Source organism: Hypanus sabinus, chromosome 3 (assembly GCF_030144855.1).
Source record: "Hypanus sabinus isolate sHypSab1 chromosome 3, sHypSab1.hap1, whole genome shotgun sequence".
NCBI classification, from domain to species: domain Eukaryota; kingdom Metazoa; phylum Chordata; class Chondrichthyes; order Myliobatiformes; family Dasyatidae; genus Hypanus; species Hypanus sabinus.
In genome coordinates this window covers 8,277,655-8,304,245 of record NC_082708.1, presented here as the reverse complement: position 1 = coordinate 8,304,245, position 26,591 = coordinate 8,277,655, and the positions used below count along the sequence as shown (strand labels likewise).

General features: G+C 43.1%; 1 protein-coding gene across 6 annotated transcripts in view; it reads left to right on the top strand.

Annotated features, from left to right (window-relative positions):
- Positions 1 to 25,791, top strand: part of gdpd5b (glycerophosphodiester phosphodiesterase domain containing 5b) — a 272,763-nt gene extending 246,972 nt beyond the window's left edge. For all 6 annotated transcript variants that reach the window (XM_059963675.1, XM_059963672.1, XM_059963674.1 and 3 more), the window contains 2 exons: positions 24,017 to 24,129; positions 25,062 to 25,791. In XM_059963675.1, the coding sequence (XP_059819658.1) occupies positions 24,017 to 24,129; positions 25,062 to 25,186 (238 nt within the window). In that variant the 3' untranslated portion in view covers positions 25,187 to 25,791. The remainder of the gene's footprint in view (positions 1 to 24,016; positions 24,130 to 25,061) is intronic.
- Positions 25,792 to 26,591: the final 800 nt, after the last annotated feature.

The following is a 26,591-nucleotide window of genomic DNA, read 5'->3' as shown; positions in this document are numbered from 1 at the left end:
GTTAGGCAGCCTCATGTGTGACATCTTATCAAATACCTTCTGAAAATCCAAGTAAATGACATCCACTGCCTCTCCTTTGTCCACCCTGCTTGTTATTTCCTAGAAGAACTCTATCAGATTTGTCAGGCAAGATTTCCCTTCACAGTAACCATGATGACTTTGACTTTATCATTAGTCTCCAAGTCCCCTGAAACCTCATCCTTAATAATAGACCAACAATTTCCAAGCCACTGAGGTCAGGCTAACTGGCCTATAATTTCCTTTCTTAAACAGTGGAGTGTCATTTGCAATTTTCCAGTCCTCCAGGACCATGCCAGAATAAAGTGATTCTTGAAAGATCATGACCAATACCTCTGTTATCTCTTCAGCAACCTCTTTCAGGATTCTGGGATGTAGTTCATCTGGTCCAGGTGACTTATCCACCTTAAGACCTTTGAATTTGCTTAGCACTTTTTCCTTTGTAATAGCAATGACACTCACTCCTGCTCCCTGTCACAGACCTCTGGCACATTGCTAGTATCTTCTTCAGTGAAAACAGATGCAAAATACCCATTAAATTCATCTGCCATTTCTTTGTCCCCCATTACTCCCTCACCAGCATCATCTCCCTGTGGTCCAATATCAACTCTAACCTCACTTTTACTCTTTATATAATTGAAAAAACTTTTGGTATCCTGCTTTATATTATTGGCTAGTTTGCCCTTATATTTCATCTTTTCACTTCTTAGTTACCTTTTGTTGGATTTTAAAAGCTTCCCAATCATCCAACTTCCTACTCACCTTGTGTGCCCTTTCTTTAGCTTTTATGTAGTCCTTAATTTCCCTTGTCAGTCACAGTTGCCTACCCCTTCCATTTGAGAATAACTTCTGTGGGACATAACTATCCTGCACCTTGTGAACTATTCTCAAAAACCTAAGCCATCTCTGCTCTGCTGTCATCCCTGCCAGTATCCTCCTGGGCAAGCTCCTCTCTCACGCCTCCATAATTCCCCTTATTCCATCGTGATACTGATACATGTGAGTTATGCTTCTCTCCCTCAAACTGCAGCATGAATTCAATCATATTATGATCACTGCCTCCAAAGGATCCTTTACATTTAGCTCCCTAGTCATAGAACACTAGCAGAGAAACATAAGAACATAAGAAATAGGAGCAGGAGTCGGCCATCTGGCCCGTCGAGCCTGCTCCCCCATTCAGTAAGATCATGGCTGATCTGGCCATGGACTCATCTCCACCTACCTGCCTTTTCCCCATAATCCTTAATTCCCCAACTATGCAAAAATCTATCCAACCTTGTCTTAAATATATTTACTGAGGCAGCCTCCACTGCTTCATTGGGCAGAGAATTCCACAGATTCACGACTCTCTGGGAAACACAGTTCCTCCTCAACTCTGTCCTAAATCAACACCCCCAAATCTTGAGGCTATGTCCCCTAGTTCTTGTCTCACCTATCAGTGGAAACAACTTTCCTGCCTCTATCTTATCTATCCCTTTCATAATTTTATATGTTTCAATAAGATCTCCTCTTATCCTTCTGAACACCAGCAAGTACAGCACCAGGCAATTTAATCTCTCCTCATTGTCTAACCCCCTCATCTCTGGAATCAACCTGGTGTACCTCCTCTGCACCGACTCCAAGGCCACTATATCCTTCTTCAAGTAAGGAGACCAGGTGCAGTCACACCAATACCCTGTACAGTTGCAGCGTAATCTCCCTGCTCTTAAATTCAATCCCTATAGCAATGATGGCCAACATTCCATTTGCCTTCTTGATAGCCTGCTACACCTGCAAAGAGGTCCTATGACCCTTCTAGTTTGTGCTGAATTATTTATCTGTCTAGTCCTGTCAATCCAGTCCTGGACCATAGCCCTCCAAATCCCTCCCATCCATGTATATCCAATCTTAGAACCATAGAACCAGAGAACATTACAGCACAGAAACAGGCCCATCGGCCCATTTTTCTGCCTAGTCCCATTGACCTGCACCTGGATCATATCCCTCCATACCCCTCTTATCCATGTACCTGTCCAAGTTTTACTTAAATGTTAAAAGTGAGCCTGCATTTACCACTTCATCTGGCAGCTCATTCCACACTCCCACCACTCTCTGGGTGAGGAAGCCCCCCCCCCCCCATGTTCCTTTTAAACTTTTCCCCCTTCACCCTTAACCCATGCCCTCTGTTTTTTTTTCTCCTCTAGCCTCAGTGGAAAAAGCCTGTTTGCATTCACTCTATCTATACCCATCATAATCTTCTCTTAAGTTTCGACATCAAACTGGTATCCACCACTTCCACTGGCACACTTGCCCCACCACTCAGGTTCCTATCAGATTCACCCTTATCCCATATGAACTCTTGTTCTAGTCTTACCCAACCTCAGTGGAAAAAAACCTGCTTGTAATTGACCCTATCTCTACCCCTCATAAACGTTGTATACCTCTATGAAATCTCCCATCATTCTCCTACACTCCATGGAATAAAATCTGAACCTATTCGACCTTTCCCTCTAACTCATGTCTCAAGACCTGGCAACATCCTTGTAAATTAGTATTAATGAATACTTGAAGGTAGCATACGGTTAGTGGACTGAAGGGCTTTTCTTTGTGCTTTATGCCTTTATGACTCTGACTTGTATGGAAGTAGGGAGGAGGAGTTGGGGGAGGAGTTGAGTTAGGTTGAAGGAGGTAGTGGAGAGATGAGAAAGAGGGCACAGGAATAGGAAGGAAAAGAAAGGTTGTGTTGTGATAAAGTTTGATATATGTTGACATGACTAAAACCAGGCTAAGCTTGGCCTTGTTAAACCGTTTAGAAGTAGTAAATTGTTACTTCGCAAGGCTGTTCGAAGCCCATCACCCCTACTTGGGGCATAGGCTGCCAATAGCAGCTTGCCAGAGTCCTCTCTCCTGGGTAGTTCTTTCAAATTGTCTCCTGGTGTAGCCAATCTTCTCTTTTAGACAAATATATATCCTATCCCACTGATGAGGTCTCCAGAGCTTTGTATTGCTTTTCTGTAGCCCTGGGTTTTAACGCGATGGAGCTGGCCTTGAATCATGCCGTCTTTGGGAGGGTTGGTGGAGATAGGGAGTGGGAGTTCAAGGACCTCTCTTTCTTCTGTAGAAAGGGAGGGACAGTAGAAGAGTCTCAATGCCAGGGCCCCGTTGAACGTCTCCTTGGGAACATTGGGGAAAACTTAATCTTTCCTTGATCATTTACCTCCAAGGGCTGAGTTTCTGATTGATTGTACTGTGGTGAATTCATTCCCTGCTCATTCCCATCATTTATAATCCTCATGGACCAACCATCTTCCCTTGGTTTCTGTTGTCTCACCAATGGTTTATGTGTGTGTGTGTCTCTCTCTCTCTGGCTGTGTTTGTTGGTGCATTTTGTTGTTTTGCTGATGAGCATGTGTGTACGTGTGTGTGTGTGTGTGTGTGTGTGTGTACATGTGTGTACGTGTGTGTGTGTTTGAAAGTCAGTTGCCCCCTTGGGATGCATGGATCGGTGCCACTTTTCCCCCTCCTGTGTGTTGGTGCATACCTTTCTGCTTTCTCTTCTGAATGTCTGTGTATCACTAATCTAAAAGCAGGACACTGCAGATGCTGTAGGAAATGCTGATTGGGCGACGAAGCATCTGTGGGGGAGAGAAACAGCGAAATCGAGCTGGTTTCAGGTCGCTGACCATTCATCTTGTTCTGATGTCCGATCTTCAATCTGAAATATCGTCTCTGTTCCTCTCTCCGCAGCTGCTGGCCGGCCTGCAAAGATATCTCCACCATGTTCTGTTTTAATCTCAGTGTTTCCTGCCAAGCAATTGAATAATCATCAAAGTTTTATCCCAACCAGCAGTTCCTTTGTAAAGAAAGTTGCAATCCCAATGTCTTGTGAGTTTAAAGGCTGCAAAAGGAAATGATGCCATGAGGTTGGGCTTGTATTGGTGTCACAGCCTACAACTGGGCTTGGTCTTTGACCTACAACTAGCCTTGACCCTTGGCCTACAACTAGGCTTGAGCTTGATGTGCAACTGAGATTGACCTTTGACCTCAATTTAGGATTGACCCTTGTCTATAACTGGGTTTGTACCTTGGCCTGGAACTGACCTTGACATTTGGCCTCCAACAGGTCTTGGTTTGGCCTAAAACTGGGCGTGACCTTGGCCAACCTTTGGCCTACGTTTGGACTTGACCCTTGTCTATAACAGGGTCTGAAGCATATCCTACAACTGAGCTTGAGTTTAACTTACAACTGGCCTTGACCTTTGACCCACAACTGAGTGTGACATTTGGTCTGTGACTAGGCATGATCCTTGGTCCAGAGATGAAATCAGGCCTGAGTTTAGGACTAAAGTATTAGCTTTAGGCTTGAGTCTTGAACTGGGCCTAAACCAAGAGCTAAACCTGAAACCAGGCCTTGTCCTAAAACCTGCCTGATCCAACAACAAGGTTGGTGTCTGAGGCTAAGTCTGACCTGAACTTCTGCAAGCCATTCAGTCCTAAAGTATGCCGTTTAACAACAAAAAACACCTTTTGGGCCCCTCGAGAAGGCCGTGTTGACCTTCCCACTGCAGTCTGTGCAGTGAACGTGAGGACGAAAAGCACCTGTCTTGGTCTGATGGCAGAGTAGTGTGGGAGCTAGGAAATGCCTTGAACTTCTTTCATACCCAGCCCCTAGCTTTTGCCATTGAATGTTACCTTACACACAGTGATAAAAGAGTGGCTTTGGGTATTGGTCAGCAAATTTCCACCACGTGGACAGATTGCGCAAGGTAATTTCTCCGCTTAAGAAGAACAGGTATAGAGGAGGTATTTTCCCAATAGAATGTTGCACAGTGAACTCAGAAATGTTGAACGGTGCTCCGTTCACTCTTTGCATTCATCTTTTCAGTATTCCCTTCCTTCCCTTTCACTGACGTTATCTCCCTGTTCTTTCTCCCTCTCCTGTTCTCTGCTTCTCTCCTTCTTGCTCTCTCTCTGCTGCACCCTGGCATCTTACAGCTATCACCTGATCAGGTATGGCGGAGACTTCTGAATGACCTTTGACCTCCTCGGAGTGGGAAGCCTAATTTCCTCACTTCCTCAGAACCTCCCCTCCCCTCCCCTCCCTGCCTCCACTCCCTTGTGACCCTCATGTTCCTGGCAACACCACTCTCCTTTCCCTCACCTACTTCCACACCCTATCTCTCCTTGGTGTCTTCCTCTTTCCCTCTCCTTCCTCCGGCCTCCTTCCATCCTGCCCCCTTCCCTGTCAACCTTCCTTCTTGCTGTGGCACTGAGGCCAGGAGTGAGCGTGACCTTTTCCTGACACCTCCTGAATGCAGGCCTCCTCTATCTCTCCCTGCCTGCCATCTTACCTACCCCTTCCTCTCCCCAGCTTCCAACAAGTTTATTATTATAGTCAGAGTATAAATGTTGTAAAATTAGCTTATTTTCCCTCAGTAACAGTGTAGTACATTACAAACATGACCAATGTAATTATCATAAACATATTAATATAAATCAACATACATTAAAATGCATAATACTGGTGTAATATGAGAGTTCAAAAGAAATATAGGCCAGCACTCCCGTCACAGGAAGGATGTGGAGGCTTTGGAGAGGTTACAGAAGAGATTCACCAGGATGCTGCCAGGATTAGAGAGTGTGAACTATAAAGAGAATTTGGACAATCATAAATACAAGAGCGTCTTCAGATGTTGGAAATCTTGAGCAACAATACACATAAGATGCTGGGGTAATTCAGCAAGGCTTCTATGGCGAGGAAAGAACTGTCAGCGTTTCAGCTCATGACCCAAAATGTTGACGGTTTGTTCCCCTCCACAGATGCTGTCTGACCTGCTGAGCTCCTCCAGCATGCTTTGCACTGGACAAACTTGTTGTTTTTTTCTGGAGTGGCGGAGGCTGAGAGGAGATCTGATTGAGGTGTGTAGTATTATGTGAGGCACACAGAGAGTACACAGCCTGTATCTTTTCTTCAGGATAGATGCATCAATTACTAGAAGGCATGAGAGTAAGGCAAGATGGGGCAAGTCCAAAGGAGATGTGAGAGACAAGTTTGTAAGACAGAGTTGCGGGTGTCTGGAATGTGCTGAATGGGGTGCTGGTAGAAGCATTTAAGAGTCTCTTAGATAGACACATGAATCACTGAACACAACCTGTGGACTCACTTTCAAGGACTCATGTTCTTAGTATTTTTTATTTACTTTTTTTTGCATTTGCACCATTCTTTTGAACATTGGTTGTTTTCCAGTCTTTGTGTGTAGTTTTTAATTGATTCTATTGTACCTCTCTGTTCTACTGTGAATGCCTGCAAGATGATGAACCTCAGGGTAGCATATGGTGACATATACATACTTTGATAATACATTTACTTTGACTCTTTGAGTATGAAGAGAATGGAGGTGTATGGGCCATGTGCAGGCAGACAGGATTAGGTGTCATTTAAGTCAGCACTACATTGTTGTGGTTGCAATGGAAATGCGAGGCTGAGGACCAGGGCCTGTTGGGTGAGTGATAAAGGTCCAAATTTTGTACCCTGTACCCTGATAAGGAGTGGTGAAGGCAAAATTATGATAGCACTGTAAATGCAATCCATTTCTGTTTATTTTGTTTATCTACCACATTCCTGGAGTGTACTATGATAAGGATTTTCAGGGCTTTTCAAGAATTTAATCTTGGCAGGGAAGAAGCTGTTGTTGAACTTTGAGGTGCAAGTCTTCAGGCTCCTGTACCTCCTCATCTTGTCTTGTCCACACTGCACTAACCGCCGCCACTGGGCTATAAACGTGCAGGAACAGTGTGTGGTGAAGTGCCTTGCTCAAGGGCACACACACTGCCTCGGCTGAGACTCGAACTAACGACCTTCAGATTGCTAGCCCAAAGCCTTAACCACTTGGCCACACGCAAATGTGCCTCATGGCAGCATCGAGAAGAGGGCACGGCCCAGGTGATGATGATCCTTCATGAGGACATCACCTTCCAGAGACATGGCTTCCTGTAGATGCCAAAGTTGAGGAGAGCTGTAACCCATAATGGAACTCGTGCAGACCCTACTGGGGTGAAGATATGTCCCCATCAAAGGTATGAGGCTCTTCTTCCTGCCGCTAGTCTGCTGGTCACCCTTGGGAAAAGTGTAGATCCTGCTCTGCACCCTCCCCCCACCCGATCAGGGTCACGTGGAGCCCTGGAAGCAGATGGTGGATGGTTGTACGAGCAGCCGGTGCAGATCACAAGTCCTGGTTATGCGACCACTGACACCAGGTAGACAATCTCTGAAGAGTATTGTTGATGGCTGGGGTCACCCATCTTGTAAAGACACTGCCCAGGAAAAGGCAATGGCAAACCACTTATGTAGAAAAATTTACCAAGAACATTCATGGTCATAGACCACGATCACACATGTCATACGATATGAAGCATATCAAATGAACAGTACATACTGTTACGTTTTGTAACTCCAAAATTAATTGAAAGAAAAAGTCCAAAATACAGCTCTAATTTCATGTTTACTTTAAGCGAGATGTGCACCTATCACATGGTAGTGTCATGGCATGTGCAATTCACTTACATTTACATGAAACCCACAATGAGTTATTTAAACAAAGAATGCTTGATCAACAGCCTACTTACAGGAATACTCAAATATTACTGAAACATTAAATACACAACATAAACCTGCTCTCATCCTCCCACACCTTGCCCCCAAGAATGCTGAGGCTCTGTAAGGCATTGGTCAGACTGCACTTCAAAGTTCAAGTTTAATTGTCATTCAACCATACATAAATACTCCAAAACAAAATAGCATTACTCTGGGGCCAAAGTGCAAAATACAGAACCGACTGCCACACACAGCACCGACTGCCACACACAGCACAAGGCACATATAAAACATCAATAAAATTCAGTCACAAGATAAAAATACGGTCCAAGGCAATGAATACTGCAGGAACCTGCAGTCAAACACAATGCACCTTGTCTTCTGCAGAGCGGATGCAGGGAGGCAGCACCGGCCCCTGCTTGGATGCCGCGCCACACCGCCTCTCCGATGCCTCTCTCCTGATGGCTGTGAACAGGTTACACTGTGGCTTGAGGCTGCTCTGCCACCGGAGGCCCCTGCCGTCGGCCAATAAATCAGTGGATTGGACTAACAGCATTCCACATCCACAATGTCCAACAGGGTTTTGCAATCCCAAGAAGAACTGATGGCTATCCGGTAGGGAAATTCTAAGCAGTTTCTAGAGTAGGTAACATGGTCAGCACAACATTGTGGGCCGAAGGGCCTATAATGTGCTGTAGATTTCTATGTTCTATATTAAGAAAAGCGTCTGAGATGATCACTTACAGTTAGACTACACAATTTCTTTGTGCTCCAGTTCCTCTGATGCAGCAGCATGGTCCACACCAAGTCCAGCTCCTTCAGTTTCTTCAACAATGACCAACTTGCTGCTGAGGTAGACCTGTAGTACTTTAAGTTCTTAATGTCCCAATAGACAATAGACTGTAGGTGCAGAAGTAGGCCATTCGGCCCTGCTAGCTAGCACTGCCATTCACTGTGATCGTGGCGTTCCTGCCTTCTCCCCATATCCCTTGACCCCGCTATCTATAAGAGCTCTATCTAACTCTCTCTTGAATGCATCCAGACACTTGGCCTCCACTGCCTTCTGGGGCAGAGCATTCCACATATCAACCACTCTCTGGGTGAAAAAGTTTTTCCGCATCTCTGTTCTAAATGGCCTACCCCTTATTCTTAAACTGTGGCCTCTAGTTCTGGATTCACCCATCAGTGGGAACGTGCTTCCTGCCTCCAGCGTGTCCAATCTCTTAATAATCTTATATGTTTCAATCAGATCCCCTCTCATCCTTCTAAATTCCAGTGTATACAAGCCCAGTCACTCCAATCTTTCAACATATGACAGTCCCGCCATTCCGGGAATTAACCTTGTGAACCTACGCTGCACTCCCTCAATAGTAAGAATGTCCTTCCTCAAATTTGGTGACCAAATCTGCACACAAAACTCCAGGTGTGCTCTCACCAGGGCCCTGTACAGCTGCAGAAGGACCTCTTTACTCCTATACTCAATTCCTCTTGTTATAAAGGCCAGCATGCCGTTAGCTTTCTTCACTGCCTGCTGTACCTGCATGCTTGCTTTCATTGACCGATGTACAAGAACACCTCGATCTCGTTGTACTTCCCCTTTTCCTAACTTGACTCCATTTAGATAGTAGTCTGCCTTCCTGTTCCTGTTCTTCCTGTTCTTCCTGTTCTGTGATCGCAAGTCCTGCAGGGTGTTGCGATCACAAAAAATTACGTTTGAAAAGGGCAATAACACCTTTGGTTGACCCCATAGAAGCCGCTGCGATCGAGCGTGTCACCATCTTACCAGAAGCATTGTGAGCAGCTTTGGGCCCCTTATCTATGAACGGGTATGCTGGTATTGGAGAGAGTCCACAGGAGGTTCACATGAATGATCCCAGGAGTGAAAGGGGTTAATGTATGAGGAACATTTGATGACTCTAGGCTTGTACTCACTGGAGTTTAGTAGAATGAAGAGGGATGGCAATAAAACCTATCCACTGTTGAAAGGCCTCGATACAGTGGTTGTGGAGAGGATGTTTCTTGAAGTGTGAGAGTCTATGTCCATTGGGCACAACCTCAGGATAGAGGGACATCCATTTGGAACAGAGGTGAATCTGTGGAATTCATTTCCATGGATGCTGTGGAGGCCAAGTCATTGGGTAGATTCAAAGTGGTAATTGATAGGTTCTTGATTAGTCAGGGTGTCGAGGATTACGGGGGGGAAGGCAGGAGGGTGGAGGTGAGAAGGATAATAAATCAGTCGTGATGGACTGGCGGAGAAGATGCGCTGGGCTGAATGGCCTCATTCTGCTCTATTTGTGGTCTTAATGAACCGTTCACACGTGCACACTCACTGCACTCCATACCTACACACCACAGGATACACACATGCTCAGATTTCATTGGGACACCCCACCCATACTAATCATTATATAACGATGCTCCACAGTCAATTGTTCCATTGTCAACATTCCAAAACAATAAATACATTCAACATTAACAGCCAGAATCAAAATTATCCTTTAAGCAAAAAAAAACTATAGATGCTGAACATCTAACACGAAAACAGAAAATGCCAAAAGACTCAGGTCACGGGCCTGAAATATTGAATCTGTTTCTCCCTTGGCAGGTGCTGACTGACCCACAGATGTGAGCCGTATTTTGTCCTTTTAGCTCTTACGCTGCTTTATTATTGGCGGAATGCATCTGAGAGTTGGGTTTCAGCCTGTGCACCACAGTTCACACTCCTGCTGTAAACAGGCAGAATTGTGTCTGTGCTCAAGATGAAGTAGCAGAGGCAAATCCTGTACCTGATTTCACTCTATTCACTTCTAGTGTGAGAGCGTGTGTGTGTGTGTGTATGATTGTATGTTGTATGTGTGGGAGTGTGTGTGTGTGTATGATTGTATGTGTGGGAGTGTGTGTGTGTGTGTATATGATTGTATGTGTGGGAGTGTGTGTGTGTGTGTGTATATGATTGTATGTGTGGGAGTGTGTGTATGAAGGAGTGTGTGTGTGTGTATACATGTGTGTATGTGTGTGAACTTATGTGAGCATGTTTATGGTGTGATAGTGTGCGTGCACGTGACCATGGGTATAGGAGTAGAATTAGATTATTCAGCCCATCGAATTTTCTCTGTCTTTCCAAACTCCTGCCTTCTCCCTGTAATCCTTGACACCCTGACTGATCAGGGACCTATCAACCTCTTGACCTGGCCTCCACAGATGTCTGTGGCTTCACTCATATCATGATAACTGATGTTGATTTAATGGTATTTGGAAATACAAGTGGAATTGGTCCATTACTGTCATAGGTATCGAGATGCGATAAAAAGATTTTGTTCACGTGCTATCCAGGCAGATTATGTTGTACATCAATACAGTGAGGTGGTCAAAAGGTTTTTTACACAGAACATTGGGTGTGTGGAAGATCCTGCCAGGGATGGTGGTAGAGGCAGATACATTAAGGACATTTAAGAGGCTCTTAGGCAGATAGATGAGAGAAAAACAGGGTCTGTGTGAGAGAGAAGGTTACAAGCTTGGCACATCATAGTGGGCTGAAGGGTCTGTACTGTTCTGTGTTCTATGAGCATGGAATGGAAGATACAGTGTTACAGCTATGGAGAATGTGCAGTGCTGGTAGACACGTACCCTTAGGAATCCCAGCTGTTTTCTCGATTAAAGTTCAAAGTAAATCTGTTATAATAAGTCCTATATGCCATATATATTGCCATATACAAACCTGAGATTCACTTCCTTGCGGGCTTAGTCGGTAAATCCAAAAGCCATAACGAATCAATAAAGGACCGCCCCCAACAGGACAGGACAGACAAGCAACCATTGTGCAAAAGACAAACACAAAAGAAGAAAAATGTAATAATAATAAATCAGCAATAAATGTGAGATGAAAAGCCCATAAAAGTGTGTCCTGGAGTGGATTGATCTGTCTTTTGATGTATGAGAGGTTTGCTTAACAGTCTGATAACAGCAGAATAGAAACTGACCTTGAACGATCACATTGCCTGCTTTCCTGAGGCAGCAGGAGGTGCAATGGTGGGAAGGCTAGTTTGTATGTGTGTGTTTATTTTTATTTCTGAGATACAGTGTGGAGTAGGCCTTTTCAGCCCTTTAAGCTGCGCCACCAGCAATCCCTGATTTAACCCTAGCCTAATCACAGGACAATTTACAATGACTAATTAACCAATTAACCAGTATGTCTTTGGACTGTGGGGGGAAACCAGAGGACTTGGGGAAACCCATCTGTTCCACGGGGAGGACATACAGGGACTCCTTACAGATGATGTCAGAAATGAACTCCGAACTCCGATGTCCTGAGCTGCAATAGCTATGCGCTAACCATTATGCCACCGTGGTGATTATGTGTGTGCAGACAAGGCTTGTATGTATAGGTGTATATGAGTGTGTGGGTGACAGTCTGCATAACAATTGGGTGAATATGTGCTGTTGGTGTAAGTGAGTTTGTGTATGTGCACATCTCTTGTTCTTCAGATAGGTGGGGATGATATCAAACTGAATTGAGAGATTCATGTAATAAAGTTACTACTCTGATCATAGGCAAATTTAACCTGGACTATAAGATATTGGACAAGAATTAGGCCATCCATACCATTAAGTCTGATTCGCCATTCCATCTTGACTGATATTATCCCTCTCAATCCCATTCTCTTGCCTTGAACCCGCAAGCTTTGACACCTTGATTAATCGAGAACGTATCTAACTTGGCTTTAAATATACCCAATGACTTGGCCTCCACAGCTATCTGTAGCAATGAATTCCATAGATTCACCACCCTCTGGCTAAAGAAATCCCTCCTCATCTCTGTTCTAAAAGGATGTCTTTCTATTATGAGGCTGTGCCCTCTGGTCCTAGCTCCCTCACTATAAGAAAAACCCTCTGCATGTCCATTCTATCTGGGACTTTCAATTGATAAGTTTCTCAAAAAATCCCCCCCCCCCACCGCATTCTTCTAAACCTTTCATTCCCGGGATCATACATTTCAGGGAAATTGTAAATTGGTCTGGGTCGTGCAGGAATCTTTAGGGGAGAGTGACCATATTCACCTGCCAGCTTGTACTCCTTCCCCTCACACAGCTTCTTATTCCAGTTTCTTCCCTCATCCTTTCCAGTCCTAATGAACGGTATCAGTCCAAAACATCGACTGTTCTTTCCTCTCCATAGATACTACCTGACCTACTGAGTTCCTCCAGCATTTTGGGTGTGTAGCTCTGGATTGCCAGCATCTGCAGAATTTCTTGTGTTTATGACCATAATGTTAAATTCATAAAATAGTTGATGGTGAACCAGTGAATGTGGTGTATTTGGACTTACAGAAGGTCTTTTATGATATTTTGCCTTCTTCTGGGTAGTGTCTTTTACAAGACGGGTGACCCCAGCCATTATCAATACCCTTCAGAGATTGTCTGCCTGGTGTCAGTGGTCGCATAACCAGGACTTGTGATCTGCACCGGCTGCTCATACCACCATCCACCACCTGCTCTTGTAGCTTCACGTGACTCTGATCAGGGGCTAAGCAAGTGCTCCACCTTGCCCAAGGGTGACCTCCAGGCTAGTGGAGGGGAGGAACGCTTTACACCTCCTTTGGTGGAGAGGTATCTCCACTGAAGGCAGTGGCAAACCACTTCTGTAGAAAAATTTGCCAAGGAGACCATGATCGGCCACATCATACGGCACGGCACATGATGGTGATGGATAATAACATCCCACATGAAAGGATGTTGCATAAAGTTATTTATGTGGGATTATGAGTCAAACATTGACATAGATTGATAATTGGTCAATGGGACAGAAAAACAGAGCGGGAACATGTGATTCTTTTCAGCTGGAAATCGAGAACTACTGGGCGAATCCTAGGGATTAGATGGTAACAATTTATTATTGTCATCTGCACTGAGGTGCAGTGAACATCTTTGTTTTGCATGCCATGCATACATATCAAATCCATACATACATCAAATATTAGCTTTATTTGTCACATGTACATTGAAACAAGGAGACATACAGTGAACTGTGCCATTTGCGTCAAAGACCAACACAGTCTGAGTGTCGCCATGCTTCTGGCACCAACATAGCATGCCCGCAATTTACTCACCCTAATCCGTACATTTTTGGGATGTGGGAGGGAACCAACACGTCCAGTGGAACTCTACTTGTCATGGGGAGAGCATACTAACTCCTTATAGACAGCTGTGGGAGTTGAACCCTAATCATTGGCACTGTGAAGTGTTACACTAACCACCATACCACCCGATCCTTGGGGTTCTTCCAGGAGTCAGGAATGATGAGCAGTATTTGTACCAAGATTTGTTTATTTTAGAGTACAAACAAACATTCTTTTTCAATCTTTTTATTAGTTTTTTTTAAAAAAACATGACATAATATTATATTAAATAGGTTATATACAATAGATTTAAAATTAAATTAGTAACAAGATAACAATATCTTATTAAACTATCAGCAAAAAAGGATGATACAATAATCAATCTAATCTATATTGATTATACATGAAAAGATTAAAAATAATCAACAAAAGAAAAAAAAGTATAAAATATAAGAGAAAATGTATATTTGAGGAAATAATAAAAAAAAAACCTAAACTAACATGGGCAGTAATAACAGTTTATTTGTATATGATAGTGTCAAAAACTCCGGAACTCCATACCAGAACAAGAATAATAAGAGTAAAGGTCTGGAAGAAGTCAAATTAATTCATATGAAAGTGTCGAATGAACGGTCCCCAAGTTTCTTCAAATTTAATTGATGAATCAAAAATAGTACTTCTAATTTTTTCTAAACTTAAACAAGAAATAGTTTGAGAAAAACACTGAAATGTGGTAGGAGGATTTACTTCTTTCCAATTTTGTAATACAGATCTCCTGGCCATTAATGTTACAAAGGCAATCATTCGTCTAATTGAAGGGGAGAATCGACTATCATCTTCATTTGGTATACCAAAAATTGCAGTGATAAAATGAGGTTGTAAATCAATATTCCAAATTGAGGAAATGGTAGCAAATATGTCCTTCCAATAATTATGTAAAGTAGGACATGACCAAAACATGTGGGTCAATGAAGCCACATCTAAATGACATCTGTCACATTGAGGATTAACATGAGAATAAAACCGAGCAAGCTTATCTTTAGACATATGAGCTCTATGTACAACCTTAAATTGTATTAAACATGTTTAGCACATATAGAAGAAGAATTAACCATTTGTAAAAATTTTTCCCATTTTTCCATTGAAATATTGTATTGAAGTTCTTTTTCCCATTCCTGTTTAATTCTACCTGATATCTCTGGTTGTATCTTCATAATCATATTATAAATAAGAGCCACTAATCTCTTCTGACAGGGATTTAAAGTAAAAATCATATCTGAAAAATCTATCAAAGTTGAATTAGGAAAGGATGGTAAAACTTTATACAAAAAGTTTCTAATTTGTAAATATCTAAAAAAATTAGATTTAGGTAATTTAAATTTGTTAGAAAGTTGATCAAAAGACATCAAACTACCTTCAGAAAAAAGATCGTGAAAACATTTTATACCTTTCCTTTTCCATATATTAAAAGCTTGATCTGTTAAAGAGGGTTTAAAGAAAAAATTAAGTAAGATAGGGCTATCAAGAACGAAGTTTTTTAGAGTAAAAAATTTACGAAATTGAAACCAAATTCGTAATGTATGTTTGACAATAGGGTTAGATATCTGTTTATTAAGTTTAACTAAATCAACAGGGAGAGAAGAACCAAGAACAGAAAATAGAGAATATCCTTGTGTATCATTACATTCTAAATTTACCCACTGTGGGCACAATGGTAAATCTAAATCTAATTTCCAGTATAATAAATTCCGAATATTATTCGCCCAATAGTAAAATCTAAAATTGGGTAAAGCTAAACCACCATCTTTTTTAGATTTCTGTAACTGTTTTTTACTTAATCTGGGGTTTTTATTTTGCCACACAAATGAGGAAATTTTTGAATCAATGCTATCAAAAAAAGACTTAGGAATAAAAGTTGGTAAGGCTTGAAATAAATATAAAAATTTCGGTAAAATCATCATTTTAACAGCATTGATCCAACCAACCAATGATAAGGATAAAGGAGACCATCTAGTAGTAAGTTGTTGAATTTGATGAAGCATAGGTAAAAAATTCAATCTGAATAAATCTTTATATTTCTTGGTAATTTTTATACCTAAATAAATAAAATTATCAGTAACAATTTTAAATGGTATCCTGTCATTCAGTAAAGTTTGTGCATTTAAAGGGAAGAGTTCACTCTTATCCAAATTTAATTTGTAACCAGAAAAACTACCAAATTGAACCAACAAGGATAGAATAGCGGGAATAGAATTATCAGGATCAGAAATATATAACAACAAGTCATCAGCATAGAGCGATAACTTGTATAATTTCTCATTACGGGTAATACCAAAAATATTAGGGGATTCACGAATAGCAATGGCTAAAGGTTCTAATGCAATATTAAATAATAAAGGACTTAAGGGACAACCTTGTCTCGTACCACGAGATAATTGAAAAAAAGAGGATCTATAATTATTCGTAAGAACAGAAGCAACAGGTTTATAATATATTAATTTAATCCATGATATAAAATTAGAACTAAAATTAAAATTCTTCAAGGCATTAAATAAGTATGTCCATTCAACTCTATCAAAAGCTTTTTCAGCATCTAATGAAATAACACATTCTGGGGTTGTGGGTGAGGAAGTGTAAATTATATTAATCAATTTTCTAATATTAAAAAAGGAGAATCGGTTCCTAATGAAACCAGTTTGATCTCCTGAAACAATCTGTGATAGTACCTTTTCTAACCTAATAGCTAAAATTTTTGTAAGAATCTTAGAGTCTACATTTAGTAACGATATAGGGCGATAAGATGCACATAATCTTTTTTAAGAATTAAAGAAATAGTAGCTTCATAAAAAGACTGGGGTAGTCTCTTCTTAATAAATGCATCATTAAAGATTTCACATAGCCAAAGGGAAAGCAAAGAAGAAAAAGTTTTTAAAAATTCTATAATATAACCATCAGGGCCAGGAGCTTTCCCTGAATTCATCGATGAAATAGCCTCTCCTACCTCAGCCATAGAAATAGGAGCATCAAATAAACTTCGATCTTCATCTGTCAGTTTGGGAATATTCAAATTGTTAAAAAAATTATCCATCATAGACAGATCACCATCAAATTCTGATTGATATAAAGATTTATAAAAATCTTGGAAAGTATTATTAATTTCTTTATGATCAGTAGTCAGATTACCGTCTTGTTTACGAATTTTAATTATTTGTTGCTTAGTCGAAATAGCTTTTAATTGATTAGCTAACAATTTACCAGTTCGATCACTATGAATATAAAATTGAGCCCTGGTCTTAATTAATTGATTCTGAAGTGTTACACTAACCACCATACCACCCGATCCTTGGGGTTCTTCCAGGAGTCAGGAATGATGAGCAGTATTTGTATCAAGATTTGTTTATTTTAGAGTACAAACAAACATTCAAACACTAATCAAACTAAATAAGGAGCTGAGAAACGATGCTAAGAGGGGAATTAATGCTAAGACAAAATAATAAAGTTGGCACTTCTGAAACTCTATTATTTATTTATTAGTTTCTACAATGAAAAAACAGTAAAAACAAAGTTTTTACAGTGCAAAACAAACGTATCGAATGTACAGTTCACAACAGTTAAAGTAAAGCACCCATGGTAGAATTGTATATAGTTACCACCCCACCCTCCCGTTCCCCAACTCCAAGCCAACCTTGCAATAGATTGAAAAGTTCATCAGAACTTTTATCACCACAGAGCTGTATTTATAAAAAGAAGGTATATTGCCTACTATCTGGGCTATTATATGTTTGCATATCAGATACCATAAATCTTAACAGAAAGAAGCTGGAAGTAAAGGGTTTATATGCAGAAGGAAAAAAAAGGGACGGACCTTTAAACTAAGCGGGAATTAAGAAAATATTCAAGTAAAGGTCCCCACACCCTTTGGAACTTCATGTCCGAATTAAGAAGTGAATAATGAATCTTCTCAAGGTCTAAACAGGACATAATGTCTTTGAGCCACTGAGCATGAGTGGGTGGGGCAGATCTCTCCACCTACGTAGGACTGCGCGTCTGGCCAAAAGACAGCGTACGACTCGGACTCAGGTGCGTGTCAACCTCTCCCGAGATGCCGAAAAGAGCAATCAGAGGGTTAGGTTCCAAGTAGTAATTAAGTACATGGGATAAAATTAGAAAGACTTCCTTGCCATCTGCCTAAACCAATTGTTAACCCTGTTATCAGGCACACTCTGAGAATATGGGCTCAATTTAGAAAGTATAATAATCTTTACGGTTTCTCTCTCTCTAGTCCTGTCCTACATAATCATCTCTTTCAGCCTTCTATGCATGATTTAACATTTCAAGACTGGCACAGAAAGGGCATTAGGTGCTTTGAAGATCTTTTCATAGACAATCGCTTTTCTGCAAAGTTCAACTTACCCAACACGAGTGAATCTGCAGTTGCTGGAAATAAATAAAAACACAAAATGCTGGCAGAACTCAGCAGGCCAGACAGCATCTATGGGAGGAGATAGTGACGACGTTTCGGGCCGAAACCCTTCATCATCAACCTACTTTTCATCATCACTTGCTTTTTTAGATATCTTCGAATTAGACATTTTATCAACCCCTCAATCTCAAACTTCCCTGAGGTACCTGATAAAAATGTTGTTGAGATGTTTCTTTGCATGAATCCATTGTGTAAAGGTTTAATATCTACTATTTGAGATAAGTTAGCGACTTTGAGGTGAGCTCCCCTTGACAAAATTAAAACTGCCTGGGAGCAAGATTTAAATTTTCCTTTGTCTGAGGATGTTTGGGATTCAATTCTCAAGTCAGTTAATTCAACCTCTTTCTGTGCTCGCCACTGCCTGTTACAGCTTAAGATCGTACACAGGGCTCATGCGTCTAAAACTAAATTATTGTGTATCTATCCAGATATTAGTTCCTGTTGTGACAAGTGCAAAGGGGGCGAGGCTTCCCTTATTCATATGTATTGGACTTGGCCTGCTTGGAGAGATGAAACTCTATTACTTTTATAGATCAGATAAGGGAAATTCCTTAGACAGGATTGAATGAATTAATAGGCTACATAATTAAAACAATTCCATCATGTGGATAATGTGCTAATACTTGGCCAATGAAAAATGAGAAAGGCGAAAAAACTGTTAATTTTTGCCACTTTCTGCCAGTTAGTGTGAAAATTACACGAGTTTGTTAAAAAGTAGAAATCTTATAAGAAGTATTAAAAAACAGTGGTTTCCAACACTGCCTGCATCAGTGCATTAAGGCAGTACCAGCAAAAAGCAATCACAAAATGCAAATGAGGTGTTACAGTTAAAGAGAGAGTGCAGTGCAGGTAGACAATAAGGTGCAAAGCTATAATGAGGTAGATTGGTATTAGTATTCATGCATTCATTCTGGGTGGCAGGGTGGGGATACGTCTCTACAAAAGAAGGCATAATGCAACCCTTCCCTTTGCTAGCCTGCAGGTCATCCTTGGGCAAGGAGTAGCACATACTTAGCACCACCCCTACCCGCCCCCAATCACAGTCACATGAAGCCATGGGAGCAGGTGGTGCATATCACTAGTTATGGTGCTGATTTACAATTGAAACATGTATCGAGATTCAGTGAAAAGCTTGTCTTGTATACTGTTCATACAGATCAGATCATTACACAGTGCATTGAGGAAGGACAAGGTAAACCAATAACAATGCAGAATAAAGTGTAAAAACCACCAAAATAAGTGCAGTGCAGGTAGGCAATAAGGTGCAAAATCACAACAGGGTAGATTGTGAGGTCAAGAGTCCATCTTATCACACTTGTGGACCTATTCAAGTCTTATAACGGGATAGAAGCTATCCTTGAGCCTGGTGGTGTGTGCTTTTGGGCTTTGTATCTTCTGCCCGATGGACGATGGGGAAAAGAGAAGATGTCCAGGATGGGTGGAGACTTTGATTACGTTGACTGCTTTACCGAGCCTCTTTCTCCCTCCATGCTTTGTGCGCACGCACATTGGGCGGATGCGCTTTGAATGGGTGTGTGCATGTTTTTTCCGGGTGTTATGTGTGTTTATTGAGTGTACATATGCGTACCCGAGTGTGAGCTCACTTGTTGAAGGAGTGAGTGTGCAAAAACCTATTGAGTGAGTAAGTATCTAGAAATAGAAGTCACCTGCTCAACCCTCCCCTCCAATGGCTTAACCCATAAGACCATAATAGATAGGCCTGTTGGCCCATTGAGACTGCTCCACCATTCCATCATGGTTGATGCATTTTTCCTCTCAACCCCATTCTCCCCATAGCCTTTCACACCCTGAATAACCAAGAACCTGTCAGCCTCTGTCTAAATTATCCCCACTGACCTGCCCTCTACTGCCAATAAATTCCATGGAATCACCACCATTTGGCTAAAGAATTTGCTCCTCATTTCCATTCTAAAAGGACATCCTTCTATTCTGAAGCTGTGCCCTCTGGTCCTAGACTCTCCCATCATAGGAAATATCCACTCTACCTAGACCTTTCAACATTTGATAGGTTTCAATGAGATCCCCCTTTCATTCTCCTATACTCCAGCGAGTACAAACCCTTTCCCTTCAGGCTGACATTGCATGTCCACCACCCTCGCCCCTTGAATTCCTTCATCTTCCGGAGGTGTGTGGGCCCCAGCTCATTGACTCAATGCCCACAAGCCCTGATGAAGAGGGAAGCAAAGATCTACAACCTTTGCTCCTGACCTTGGTCCAACACAGTCATGTTCTGTGGCAATATCTCTGGATTTTAACATAGGGCCTGAGATTCGGTGCCTGAGGCCATTTCCGTGCTGGAAAGAGACTGTGGGTTGAATCTGTCGGCATTGTCACATTTACCAAGGTACAGTGAAAGGCTTGTCTTGCATACTGTTCACACAGATCAGATCCTTACACACGGTGCACTGAAGTAGAACAAGGTAAAGCAATAACGGAATGCAGAATAAAGTGTAACAGCTACAGAAGAAGGGCAACAAATCATAAACACAAAATAATCTGCCGATGTTGAAAATCCATAGCAACAGACACAAACTGCTGGAGCCAGCATCTATGCAGAGGAGGTAAAGACTGAAGTGCAAGATTATAACAAGATAGATTGTGAGGTCAAGAGTCCACATTCTCACACCAGAGAATCAATCAATACTTTTAATAGCAGGTTAGAAATTGCCCTTGAGCCTGGTGGTACATGCTTTTCCATCTTCTTCCTGATGGGAGAAGGTTGAGGAGAGAATGTCCGGGGCGGGTGGGGTCTTTGATTATGTTGGCTGTGCAGACAGAGTCCTGCTGGGGAGGCTGATTTTTGAGATGTACTGAGCTGTCCACAACTCTCTGTAGTAGTACTCTGACTCTTTGACAGATAACGGTGGGGTAGAAGCTGTCCTTGAGCCTGGTGCTACGTGCTTTCTGGCGTTTGTATCTCCTGCCCGATGGGAGAAGAGAGAATGTCCGGGGTGGCTGGGGTCTTTGGTTATGTTGACTCCTCTGCTGAGGCCGTTGGTGTGGTGGCATCTGCACAGGACTTGGAGGCCAGTGGTCCCTGGTTTGAATCCGGCCGGCTCCTTGCACGCTTTCCATCTGTGCTGGGTCGAGCGTCGAGTTAGCGACTCAGCCTCTGTTAAAAAACAGACAAAATGCTAAAGAAATGGCAGGTTTGTTGCCTGACGTGCCGCGAGGCTGGGAAAGGGACAACAAGCGAGGCAGGGGGAAGCGCAGACAGAGTCCACGGAGTTGCAGGCAGCCCCGTGCACCTGACCGGTGTGTGCCACTCCCTCCGTAGGTGTGAACTTCATTGTGTCCTGCCCAGCGCTTCCATCGGCTCTCCTTCTGTACTGGGTTGGAGCTGCCTGGTGAGGAACTCTTCTATTCCTCACTCTTAGTGGACAGTGCCCCCCTCCCCTATCATCGACACAGCCCTCATCCCACTGGCCATCAGCCTCTATCTTAACCGACCCAGCACCCATGTCCCATCTGCTGCTCAACACCCCCCCTCCAATTCTCTGCTTGAGCCCCCACCCAACTCCTTGGGTTGTCGGTAAGAGATCACGGGCCGGTGGGAAAGGTTGAACAGGTCGGGACTTGGGGCGGCACGGTAGCATCATGCTATTATAAAACCATCGACCCAGCTCTGTCCTGTGACCGCGAAGGTTTCCCCCCACAGTCCAAAGACTGGTGTAGGTTAATTGTCCTGTGATTAGGCTGGGATTAAATTGGGGGGTTGCTGGGCAGAACAGCTCGAAAAGCCAGAAGGGCCTATTCCATGCTGAATCTTAATAAATTAAATAAATAGACAGATAAATAACTTGGTAGGTTAATTGGTCACATGGGTGTAAATGGGTGATGTGGAAGGGCCTGTTACCATTCTCTATCTAAATATAAATCAAATAAATTTATTCAAGAGATACAATCTCCCTCAAAAAATAATTGGCACATAAGCTCTTTTGAACTACACTCTTAAACTGTGGAATTCAATACCTAAAACTATAAGGGATGCAGACTCAGTTGTCACTTTTAAATGTCAGCTCAAAACCTTGCTTTTAGCTAACATTTTTTTGTCTTTTATTTTATCTTCATCTTTGCACTTTATCCTACAATAAAACACTTTCAACTTGTATGAAGAATGCTCTATAGATGATTATTATTAAAGGAGATAGATAAGATTGTACAGGTGTATAAAATTATGAAAGGCGCCGATAGGGTAAATGCAAGCAGGCTTTTCTCCCTCAGGTTGGGTGAGACTGGAACTAGAGGTCAAAGATTTCGGGTGAAAGGTGAAAATCTCTTCACCCAGAGGGTGGTGTGAGTGTGGAACAAGATGCCAGTGGAAGTGGCAGATGTGAGTGGCAGCTACATCTAAGAGTAGCTTGGACAGGTACGTGGATGAAAGGGGGCCAGAGGGCCATGGTCCAGGTGCAGGTCGCTGGGACTAGACTAGGTATGTATGGACCAGATGGGCTGAAGGGCCTGTTTTAGTGCTCAATGACTCTGCTGTACATTACTTAAAAAACCATGAGATATTGGAGTGGAATTAGGCCATTTGGCCCATCAAGTCTGCCCTGCCATTCTATCATGGCTGATTTACTATCCCTCCATATCCGATTTATAAGCTGGATAGCTCGTTGCTCAGTCGCTAACGCATTCCTGAACTCGGGAAAGGAATCTGGGAGCAAGCTAGGTTCCTGATGCCAACATGTCTGCCGTTGGACTCAGTACAATCCAGGGGTGGGGCTTAGTCACGCTGAGCCGATTGGCTGATGTATTCTGCATTCGCCATCTACTTATTAGCATAATGGCCTCAATTGTTTGAACAGGGCTATTTGACTGAAATAAAAATAGAAGTTACTCATTTTGTTAGTATCTACATCATTAAGCACAGTCTTTTAGTTAAATTTACTTTGAAATGTTTAATGTTGAATTGATTTTAAATTGGTTATCAGAAACATTTGGATAGAGTTTCCAAAGAAGAGTATTCAAGCATGAGAGTCAGGGCAAGGGGAGAATTGCCCAATGCACACACAGTGGTCACTTTATTAGGTATACCTGTACACCAGCTCGTTTAAGCAAACATCTAATCAGCAGCAACTCGAAGCATAAAAGCAAGTAGACATGGTCAAGGGGGTTCAATTTTTATTCAAATCAATCATCAGAATGGGGAAGAAATGTGATTTAAGTGACTTTGACTGTAGAATGATTGTTGGTGCCAGACGGGGTGGTTTGAGTATCTCAGGAAATGCTGATCTCCTGGGATTTTCACCCACAACGGTCTCTGGAGTTCACAGAGAATGGTGCAAAAAAGCAAAACAAAACAAGATGCAGTGAGCAGTAGTTCTACAGGTGGAAACACCTTGTTAATGAGAGAGGTCAGAGGGCAGACTGTCAAGCTGTCAGGAAGGTGACAGTAACTCAAGTAATCACCCGTAACAGCAGTGATGTGCAGAGGGGCATCTCTGAAGGCATGATACATCAGATGCTGACTTGGATGGGTTACAGCATAGGCATACACTCTGTGGCCATTTTATTAGGTACGGGAGATACATAATAAAGTGGCTACTGAATGTACTTCAGCAATTTGCCCTCACATCCACATGCTCTCTCAAGCTCTTCATCCAGCCTTCTCCTCACCACCCTTCACTTCTGGCTTCAATCTACCTTTCCCTTCTCCCCTACCCCCTTCCCACCCATCCTTACCTCCCCTTGTCTTGAAGGACCCAGATTTGAGTGGCCTACCACAGGGAAGGGGCTCCCAGGGGAGGTCCACCCACTAACACTGGTTCTGTGTTCCCACCCCCACCCCCCTCCGTTTCAGGTGGCGTCTGGGCACCATGAGGAGCTACAACCCTGAGCAGATTATGCTGAGCGCAGCAGTCCGCAGGTCCAGCCGCGAGGTCAACATCATGAAAGAGAAGCTGATCTTCGCAGGTAGGGTGCTACCTGTCCCTCATGCTCAGTCCAGTCGGTTCAGAATCAGATTTATTATCATTGTCGTATGTCGTAGAATGTGATGTTTAGTAGCAGCAGGACAGTGCAATATATAAGAAATACTGTGAGTTTCAATACGAAAAATGTAAAAATTAATGCAAAAAGACAGTAAAATAGTGAGGTAGTGTTCATGGGTTTATGGACTGTTAATGGCACAGGGGACGGGACGAAGCTGTTGAATCGTTGCATGTGTATACGTCAAGCTCCTGTACCTCATCCTTGATGGTAGTAATGAGAAGAGGGCATGTCCTGGATGGTGGGGGTCCTTAACGATGGATGCTGCCTTCTGAAGGTGTCGTTGATGGTGGGGAGGGTTGTGCCCCGAAGGAGCTGGCTGAGTCGACCAACCCTCTTGAGATCCATACCTGACAGGGGTGCAACCAGTCAGAACATGGGAAGAAAGGATAGAGGGAAAGAAGGAGGAAAGAATGGGGTGAGGGAAGGAAGGAGGGAGGGATGAGGGGAGGGATGGGAGGAGGGAGGGAATAGCAGGAAGGAGTAAGGGGATAGAGGGGAGAATGAGGGGAGGGCAGGGTGTGGGGGATGGAGGGAAGGATGAGGAGAAGGAGGATCAGGGAGGGAAGAAAGACATATGGGAAGGGATGAATGTCTGAATGAAAGAGTGCAGGAAGGAAAGAATGCAGGATAGAAGGAGTGAGAGAAGAGAAGAGCAGGGGAGTGAAGGAGTGCAGGGTGAGTCAGGCATGAAAAGAGGAGGGAGGGGCGGGAGGGATGAGGAAAGGAAGAGATGAGTGTGTGAATGAAGGAGTGCAGGAAGGAAGGAATGAGGTGCGCAGTACGTGAGTGAAGGGAGGATTGCGGGATGGGTCGGTCATGACCGCTAACCTGCCGCCTCACCCTTGTCGTTGCAGAGATTAATAATGGGCTGGGCAGCTCGGACGATGGCTCACTCTGCTCCGAGAGCGGTTTTGATGGCTACATGAACGAAACGGCTGCCTCCCCGGGCCACCATGGATCGAAAAGGCGCATCAACTGAGACTGGCGCCCTGAGGGGACTCACGCTTGCCCTCTTCTCGTGACATCCCAGTTGTCACGAGAATCTGCCCTCCTCTTCATCTCCACCACCGCTGATTTACCCTCCACCCCTGATTTACCCTCCACCCAGCCAAATCCCCCTTCCTGGCCTGAACTCCTTCACATCTGGAGACCCAGAATCTCACTCTGTAATCCACTCCAGGGACCGGGGAGTGGGGTGTGGGTGGGGGAGGTTTGTTGGTGGAAAAGAATGCGGAATGGGAGATCAAGATTTCGTGAGAGACTTTGGACATGGCCTGCACAGAAGGATCTGTGAAGGAGGAAGTCCCCTCTCCTCCTCTACTCCACCCCAGTGAGCTCTCCAATCCCCTCAGACCTCAGGCTGGGGTTGTGCACAAACTGGGGCAGAGGGTGAGGAGGGCAGGGTCTGTTGTTACTGAGGCAAAAGCAGGAACCTCTCCCTATATGCCATCTGGTACTTTGACCATTCCTCGCTCCTGCTGAAAGATCTTTGGTTGTTACTTGTGTCTCTCCTTTGGCCGGTTGTATGTTCAGTTTACATTCAGTGGATGTGTTAAGGTTATATATAAATATATGGGAAAAATACTTGCAAATGTCCAGCAGTATTGAGAAGCACGCACCCCATTTCTTTGTCATTTCTACTTGTGGGGATTACCTCAGGGTTTTGGTTTTCGTCTCCAAAGATGGATTGGTGGACTCAAAACTGTGTGTGTGTGCGCGTGTGTGTGTGTGTGTGTGTGTGTGTGTGTGTGTGTGTGTGTGTGTGTGTGTGTGTGTGTGTGTGTGTGTGTGTGTGTGTGTGTGTGTGTGTGCGTGCGCGTGTGCGTGTGTGTGCGTGCTCGCATGTCCAGTTTTGTCTGGAGGTTTTGGATGCCTCACCAAATATACAAGAGATCACAGATCATAAACACAAGAACCTCTGCAAATGGTGGAAATCCAGAGCAACACCCACAAAAAATGCTTGAGGAACTCAGCGAGTCATAGAGTCATGCTAAAATATAGCACAGAAACAGCTCCTTCAGCCCATCTAGTCTCTGCTAAAATCACTTAGACTGCCTACTCCTGCACCAGGACCATGCCCCTAATCCAGGTACCTGTCCAAAATTTGCTTAAATGTTGAAATCGAGCTCGCATTCATTACTTGTGCTGACAGCTCATTCAAACTCTCATGACCCTCAAATTACATAGAAACATAGAAAACCTACAGCACATTACAGGCCCTTCAGCCGACAAAGTTGTGCTGAACACGTCCCTACCTTAGAAATTACTAGGCTTACCCATAGCCCTCTATTTTTCTAAGCTCCATGTACCTATCTAGAAGCCTCTTAAAAGACCCTATCGTATCTGTCTCCACCACCATTGCTGGCAGACCATTCCACACACTC